Source organism: Lactuca saligna, chromosome 6 (genome assembly GCF_052625555.1).
Source record: "Lactuca saligna cultivar CGN05327 chromosome 6, ASM5262555v1, whole genome shotgun sequence".
In the NCBI taxonomy this organism is placed as follows: Eukaryota; Viridiplantae; Streptophyta; class Magnoliopsida; order Asterales; family Asteraceae; genus Lactuca; species Lactuca saligna.
The window spans coordinates 174,205,600-174,214,854 of NC_136422.1; the positions used below are offsets into that span (position 1 = coordinate 174,205,600).

Consider the following 9,255-nt stretch of genomic DNA (forward strand, 5'->3'; position numbering starts at 1 on the left):
TCCATTCAGAAGACATGAATGGATGATGAAAAGATTCAGTCAAATTAAACCATTAAGAAACACAATGTGGAGGAGAAACAAGAGAAAAAGAAATGCTCTCTTTTTGTTTTTCTTATGTTGTGCAATTGCTATCATCTGATCACTATAGCACTAGTATCATCTTATCTCTCTATGTACACCACTTTACAACTGCACTGCAACCTGCAGCCAATATCTTTCTATAACATTACAATAACCAACCAACCAAAAAAAAAAAAAATCTAAAAGTACCACCACCACCACTACAACAAATCAACAAAACCCACTCACTCACTCACTTCATCATAATACTGTACAGGTTTCTTCTCTTCTCTTCTCTTCTCTTCCCAATGAGAATGAATATACAACATCATCACAAAAAGAAGCACAGCTTTTACTCCCCTTTTCCCTTCATCTGCAAACCACATTTCCAGCAGCCACGAGAAAAGTTGTCCAAAAAAAAAAAAAAAAACCTGTGATGACCCAAATGGTCTTTTATATATCTACCCATCTTGTCCTGAATTTTCCTCAGACGAAGCCGATGCTGCTTTGGGTGTGGGGGCCACAGCAGCAGGAACTGTTTCATTCTCATTCTCATTCGAGAGGACACGAATTGGAACATAAACAAATCCTTTTGGCAAGCGTTGGTTCCTCATGGTTGCTTGATCTGATGTCATCACCAGCTCTTTCTCAAAAGTCTCTGTATGCTGTCCACCACAATTTCACATTTCCAAGTATCAAAGAAAAGGGCATTTACGTCTTTTGTACAACAACAACAAATAACAAATAACAAATATTTAATATTTACCTTTCCATGCCGGAAAAACTTGTCCCCATCATCAGTAGAAGTAGAAATCCGGGAAACCACGGATGATGGTCTAATTGGGATTTGTTTTCCGGAAAGCATCGGTCTTACATTCACAGAAGGAACCTGTGTAAAGATTTGAGAGGTTGAACTGTCGTCTGTTTTTTGGTCGTTGTCCATTGCCGCCATGGCAATCGGAAACCTAATTCGGCGTTTTCCGGCGACGGTGGTGGTGCTGTCGATTGTGATGTCATCGGATCTTTGGATGATGGTTTCACTGCATGATTTGTAGCTGTTTGTGTATCCTCCTCTTAAGGAAGTTGTAGCGGATTCTGAACTAACATCCGGTGACACAAAACCACGGGGGGGTATACATGATGAAGATGAAGATGAACATACTGACTCTCTGTTCCAACGAAGCATGTCATGTGAACAAATCACCAATTCACGCTGCAATCATCAACAGAATCCCATCAGTTACTTAGTGTATGTGTGTATAAGCAGCAAACAATGTGCCTGCCTTTACTTACCTTCAATTTCTCACGTCTGATAATTCTTTCACAGATGAGGCGTAATCTCTCCAATTCAACCTGCGATAAAAAAATCATGATTTTGGATTCAAATAATGTTTTTTATAAACAGCAATGTAACTTACCCTGACTTTCTTGAGGGAATTCCATTCTTCAACTCCATGTTTTTGAGTCTCAGCCTAGAATAAACAACAAATAAGGTTATACTTAGAATCTAGTATCAAAAAAAATTGTAACAGAATAACAACAAGGTCGACATTGATTGATATTATTGTAAATATTAATAATAATAATATATTATTACCTTTGTCCTCTCCACCTGGCTGTGCTTCTCACAGTAAGCCTTGTGTTGTATTTTTCCACCACTAGTTCTCACATTCATGAAGAAGCCAGCACTCTTGCCACAAGTGGGATGAAATGTGCTTTGACAGTGACCATAATTGCACTATAGGATATGATTAATTATTAAAAATAAAGTCCAAAGAAAAAGGAAAAAAATGAGATTGAGAAAACTCATATTAATCTCTTCACCAACCTTTATACAGGCGCCAACTTTGCGGCTGCAAACAAGGCAAACATCGTTCCCTCTGGAGATTGTCTCCTGGCATTGTCGCATGACATGAACATAATAAGACAACACAAATTAAAATATCTAGGGACTAAATGCAAAATACTTTCATTTACTTGTGCATCTTAGCAATCTGCTTTTGTTTCTTCCTATCGCAGCATTTTACTTTCAAACTTTTTCCTATTAGGACATTTTACTTTGGAAAGTTAACCCAATTTTTATGTTGCTATTTCTTGCATTAAACTATTCATATCCAGCAGGACCTTTATTCACTTGAAAAGTGCACTAGTTTCCTCTAAATAAACATTTATTATACACTCACTACACATACCATGCCCTGAATGGGTTTCAGCTGCCCCCTTCTGAATGTTGATTCCAGAACCCACTACACAAAATCAGAAAGAAAAAAAAAAAAAAAATCTATATATTAATATCAACATATGATACAAAAGGAACACAAGTAAGAATCATAATCAAAGAATATTACCTCAGCACAGAAGGCATGGACCCATTGACCATCAGTTGACTTCCTAAAAGCACCAGTATTGCCACCACATAAGCAACATTCCGCCACACGAGACAGCTTCTCTGAGTAACTGAAAGATGGGACCCCCCTGCTTCTAGAAGACGATGAATCTTCACATAACTCACAAAACCATGGACCTGTAGAATCTTTCACACTACGATAACAATCTATGTGCACTGCAACCTGTTACCAGATTAAATATTTAAATACAGTTAGGAGGATAAATAAAATAAAAGAGATTAAAAACTATTCATTTACAGTCTTTAAGGCTAAGCTGACCTTGCAACTAGAACATATAATAACCGGATTCAAAACTGTTTCCTCCCGTCTGCAAACATCACAAACCCTAGAATGCCCCCCTTTGTAATCTAAACCTGATGGTGAAGAATCAATGTTCATTTCAGGTGGGGTCCACGTTACAGACAATTTCGGGTGTGTTTCCTTTGGTTGTGCATGAACTGCAGATCTCCCTCCAAAAGCTTTTATCTTCAACTTATTCTGAACACAATATAACTTCATTTCATTAAGACAACAAATTGCTGCTACTTGCATTTAATACTACTATTATTCAACAAAATGAGAGTACAATACCTCATGGTGGGTGGATTCTTCAAGTGTATCTTTCCTGAAAGATGAAAGCCTGGAAGAAGCTGCAGCAGCAGCAGTTGCAGCTGCAAGAACAGCCTGGGCTTCCTTGTGCCTTCTCTCTTTTCTCCCCTGTTTCTTGACTTCTCTAAGCTCACAAAGATATTGGCTCACCAACACAGCATCCCAGTTTCGTTTTCTTAGTGTCTCAATCTCTTCTGGAAGAACCTTGATCACCTTTGAAATCAAATCATCTACATAATTTTCAAAAAAAAAAAAAAAATCATCTCAAAGTTAACGAATTTGGCACTGCTAGATGAAGATGTCAAATCCCTAAATGCAGAGGATAAAGAAAGAGACCACTTAGGTGTTTCCTTGAAACTGCATTGCAAAGTAGGTGATGCTGATAGTAAACCAGTTCTCCTTCCAATTCATCAACTGGAGACATGTTTATGAGCTTAGTTTTTTCTGAGTCACAACTCGACTCGGTAGAGGGTGAATTTTGATTTTGGGAAATGCATGGTAACGCGTCTTCCTTGTCAGCATTGATCTTGGACAAAACTTGATTTTGCAGGAGTATAAGTGGATGGACATAAGAATCGTGTAAAGCTTCTGTTCTACTGCATTACCAGATATCTAGATATTGGTACAAGTCATACAAAATAAATAAAGTACACTAAAACATCCAACCTTCTTATTTTGATACTTAGTAAGTTGCAATGATTAAATTTCCAGACTTACATAGTATCAGGGGTGTCATTCATAGCATTTAAACAATCATGGTTCCCAAGATTGGAATTCACCCTGGTATCACACTTAGATTCAATAGCCTCACCAGCTTGAGTTTGACCACTGTCAGAATTATTGACCAACAAATCAGAAGCAGGACAGGATTCTGTTGATATCTGCAGAAAAAAAAAAGGTAAAGTTATTGTTAGATTCTCAAAGCCACCAACATTCTATAGACTATAATCATCAACATAAGATCACAAAGTTGATTCTGTAAATATGTGACAACCTTTTCCTTAGAATCAGGAGAAGACTCCTCAAGCACACCATTTTTATCCCCATCCATCACAACCCCATCATCTCCAGAACTCCTTTTAAGAGACAATATAAGACTGTTGTCCTTCAAAACCCTAATATTTCCTTTAGTTCTCCTCCAATGTGGTGCTGACTTAACAGGAGAATTCCCTACATTGTTTTCTAATGCTACAGATTCTTTCTCAGCCTTGGATATGCATGGAGACATAACTTTAAGCTTCAAGTTTTTCTGCAACCCACCAACATGAGCATGGCTTTTTAGCCATTTGACTATTCTTCCATGCAAATCAGGAGGCAAGCTGTCATCCTGCAAGAACCAAAAATCCAATAAAACAAAGTTCTTGATCTCCGAATCTTTCATATGATGTTGCTAAAAGATAAATATGGCATTACAGCGAGATTTGATGCCAACAAGTTAGCAGAAACATTAATCTCTGAGGCCACATCTTTCAAATTGACTTTTCCTCGTTCAATCAACTACAGAATCAAGGGTAAAGTTGTTACACATGAGGTTTTTAAGAATGATACGTTTCGAGAATATTTATCATACCTTCTTCAGAAGTAGAGTGAAATTAGAATAATCATTCACTTTCACATCTTCAACTCCTACAGAAAGGTTTTCCAGATGTGGGCTATGATCTTTTTGGGGTCCAGAATGCTTTAAGCAAAAAGCTCGTAACTCAACCTACGTAAATTAGCAAAAAATAAATAAGTGAAAAGAAGAAACACAACAGGAAACAACAAAAACCTAAGCATTTCACAACAGGTTTTGATGTATATTTGTGGCAAAAGTAACTTTTTTGTTCTAGTTTCAATGGAAGATGAATGAACTTACATCATCACATCCGAATTTCCCCCAGATTTCCATTCTGTGCTTTGCTTCCCTTGCACATACAGGATGGAAAGAAGTTCGACAAGATCCTATTGAAGTACCAAAAATGAAAGATATTATAGTTAACTTTTAATGAAATAATATGTAGGGGGTTATATATTTTCTATTGTAAATAATCTTGCGAAAGTTGCACATACTCTATGCACAACCCTTCCTTTATAATGTTGTTTCATAATCATATTATATGTCACTGTACCTATATATTATAATATTTGTCCTGAAAAACTCAACAGTAATGCTACTTTTTCTCAACTTGTAAGTCTAGTTTTCTTTATTCTATAGGCTGAGTTGTTCAAGCTGGTTATCATATTTTTAAGCACAGTAAAAATGAAAGAAAAGCATACAGCTTCACTCTTCACAGCATTCTACAATCCCAATAGATCAAGTTATGTAGTTGATATTTGGCAGATACTGAGATTTCTCTGCTAATTAGAATCAATGATTTGGCAATATGTTCAAAAAATAAAGAAAATTGAATTTGCAAATGTTTTTTGCTCAAATTACCCTTTGCTTGCACACATTACCCTTTAATTTGCAGCCTTCAAATACATACAAGTCGAAATAAAAAGCTAGGCCAAAATAGTTTGTTTTTTTTTTCATTTATATACCCTGACTTCAGTAAGGGAGACAGAGCATCATTTTTTGAAGATCAATATACACAAATAAACCAGATTTGACCAACAGTTTAGGATGTAGTCAAACATGTAGTATTCCCTTTAATTAATTTAAATCCACAAGTACACTCCACATAGAACAAGTGGAACACAAAGCCTAATAGAATCGTTTGGAACTTTGGATATACTATAGTGCCAAAATTTACTGCTGAAAGAATTATTGCATTGCAGTTATAGTATGCATATGTAACAACAATAGACAAACTTCAATCATATGATGTACTACTGCACCATTGAAAAAGGAAGAGTGAAACTGATGTGACAAGTGACAACATACCATAACTGCAACGAACACAGGCACCACACTTCACCTTGCATATATAACAAATTAACTTCTTCTGCATCTCCTTGATACCCTCAATATTCATTATCGGCTCCATGCTTTTGGTGTCTTCTATGTAGACCTCAGGCATCCACTGACAACAAAACAAATGAGCAAACTCCATGAGACCACCCTCATCATTCCCAGCACCTCTCTTGCGCACAGGCTTTAAAGCACCACCCTGCTGTGGGCAAAGAAGGCAATGGCTATCGGTGCTTTTATCTTCATCCCTCTTGAGTCTACACCAAGAACATACCCAACAACCAGCTTCATCGTCTTGTTGCACACCATAACATCTCTGATGTACTGCTACGCCACAAGACGTGCAAACAATCAATCTGTTCAACTGATTGCCTGTGTCGCCCAGGCTGCAATAATGACAGGATGTAGATGGCCCTTGGTCCTGGTCTTTAACTGGAAGAGCAACAAAGAGCTTTTCTAAGCCTGCTTCGCCACCCAAGATTTTTCGCTTCTTAGAAGGGCGCTCAGATGTCAGATATATCTTACTTCGAGAACCTAAAAGCCATTCTACTCCACTAGAGGATTGTGGTATTGAACAGGCAGTGTCATCTTCTTGTTGGTTATTTGAAATTTCATTAGCACCTGTGTCATCTACTTCCATGAAGTGGTTAACATCCTGCTCCTCCCCAGCAGCAATAACCACCCCACTATGATTATTTGTTTCGTTATTATTTCCAGGATAAGGAATTGAAATAAACTTGTTGTCCCTAAAAGAAGAAGCATCATTTAACCTCTCAATATCATCCACCTTCAATTCCCTAAAGTAATCCTCTGTTTCAGACCAAACGGTGGTCCCACGAGGTTTCTCCTGTCTGGAAGAGGACTTGTTTTTCTTGGTGTCTGAGCCCAAATGGGACTTCTTATGGCGCTTACGACTATCAGAATGTTTGGACAAACAGGTTGCCAAACCACCAGGAAGCGTCGATACAATAGCTGAGCTCTTCTTCTGACCATCCTCCAAATCAAAAGGAGAAAGAACAGCAAGGGCCTTACAAGCCTGCGCGTAAAAATCAATCCCTACTAGTCGAGCCAGTGGTGCGTCTTTATCTTCCGGTGAAAACTTGGTCGGAACCCTAGAAGTAGAAACTGGGCAATGTTTTTCCTCAGTGCCGCAACCTCCGTTGGCACTTCTACCCATCATCTTCCTCAGCCCCTGACATGGTCCTTTGGTCATTTCACCAAACCACCACCGTCCATGCAGCATTCCATTTGTCAACAAAATTTATTCGTAACCCTAACCCTAATTTTGAAAACCCCTAACCCTATCTTCAAATTGGTCACACAGGGCAGGATCTTGATAAAGTTGGTTGGTTGGTTAGTTGGTTGGTTGTGTAGAGAGAAAGAGAGGGAATTCGCGGCTAAGAGAGGAGGGGGACGGGGGGAAGGGGCTAGGGTTTTCTGTTATTCGCGATTTTGGATCCGTCCTTGTTCTTGATAAAGTGGGTGGGGTGGGGGTAATGGTAATTGGTATCCCCTTTTGCAGTTCGATATCGCTGTCTATTTTTATATATTTATTTATATTTTATATTAAATTAATAACACGACCCGCAAAATCTTTCACGGAAATTAAAATATGAAACAGAAAGGGAATCATCACTCCCTCAGACCGACTCTTGTAGCAATGCTATTAAAATATTTAATATTTATCTTGCTTATAATAAACATATTTAATATTTATCTTGGTTATTAATATTTGTATAACTAAAATAATTTTTTATAATAATATATTTAAGAAAATTGAGTAAATAACCAAGTGATTATGACAATCTAATGGATATTTATCTTGGTTATAATAAACATATTTAATATTTATCTTGGTTATTAAATATTTTCATAACTAAAATATTTTTTTTATAATAATACATTTAAGAAAATTGAGTAAATAACTAGGTGATTATAACAATCTAATCGATATTTATCTTGGTTATAATAAACATATTTAATATTTATCTTGGTTATTAAATATTTTCATAACTAAAATATTTTTTTATAATGATATATTTAAGAAAATTAAGTAAATAACTAGGTGATTATGGATATTTATCTTGGTTATAATAAACATATTTAATATTTATCTTGGTTATTAAATATTTTCATAACTAAAATAATTTTTTATAATAATATATTTGATAAAATTAAGTAATTAACTAGGTGATTACGGATATATATATATATATATATATATATATATATATATATATATATATATATATATATATATATATATATGATTAAGTTATTGTGTTCTAACTATCTATTATATGCATGTAAGATGATCGATTCTGGACCAATCATTTTAGACTTTTAGTGTGTGTGTGTGTGTGTGTGTATATATATATATATACTAACCGTTTACCCGTGCAAAGCGGCGGGCGAAAAATAGTTTGTTTCGACAATTAATTTCTTTTCGATAGAGAATGATTATTTTCAATTCAAACATTAGTTTGTTTTAGGAAACATGTCATATTAAAAATAAAGAAAATTCATGAAATGACCAAATTATAGGGTGTTGAGTATTTATTTGGATGAAAAAAGATCTGGTCAAAATTTTGGAAGAGAATATTTATAGGATTTTGTTTAAATTTTAGTATTATTTTATTAGTGATTAGTTGTACAATTAGCTTAATGATTTGGACGTCTTAAAAAAATATTATTATTTTATTCAATCTATTTTTAGAAATAGTGGAATTTCTTTTATTCAATCTATTCTTTTATTCAATATGTATATATATATATATATATATATATATATATATATATATATAACAACTTCAGAACAATGCATTGTGAAGTGGGGTTATCCAGCCGAGTTAAGGGTGTGTAAAAATCATGGTTCTAAAAATGTGTCTCAAGGTGTGTCATGGTGTGAGGTGTGGTATAGCCATTACGAACATGTTAAGTCGGGTTTGTTAACCGTGACGCTCAAATAATGTGTCAAGGCGCGTCTTATCGCGTTATGGTACGCGTTATTGTCAAGGCGCTAGTTTATTTTTATCTGGCATAAAATAATTGAGTTTTTGTTAACTTTTTTATAGTAAATATTAATGGAACACTTCTAAAAACTTGATATATTTGATCAAATTCAATAATTATATAATTTATCTTTTTTAATGTATATAATAGTCACGCCTTGAAAAACGGCATGGCTCGCTAAGGCTCGTCATGGCTTAACTTTGGAGCTCACGTCTCACGTTATTGAGAACATTGATAAAAATTAATTGATCCAGTTGGAACAGACCGATCTAATTACAAACCGACTGATTGGATTAG

General features: G+C 35.5%; 1 protein-coding gene across 1 annotated transcript; it reads right to left on the reverse strand.

Moving 5' to 3' along the window:
- Positions 1-83: 83 nt before the first annotated feature.
- Positions 84-7,453, reverse strand: LOC145000442 (PHD finger family protein). Its single transcript, XM_078959671.1, has 17 exons — positions 5,920-7,453; positions 4,912-4,997; positions 4,627-4,761; positions 4,470-4,553; positions 4,051-4,383; positions 3,774-3,937; positions 3,393-3,652; positions 3,039-3,286; positions 2,727-2,945; positions 2,409-2,630; positions 2,253-2,306; positions 1,889-1,954; positions 1,658-1,798; positions 1,479-1,532; positions 1,354-1,413; positions 827-1,273; positions 84-725 (listed from the first exon to the last, which is right to left on the reverse strand). The coding sequence occupies exons 1-17, from the start codon at positions 7,187-7,189 to the stop codon at positions 522-524; spliced, it is 4,047 nt and encodes a 1,348-aa protein (XP_078815797.1). The 5' UTR covers positions 7,190-7,453; the 3' UTR covers positions 84-521.
- Positions 7,454-9,255: the final 1,802 nt, after the last annotated feature.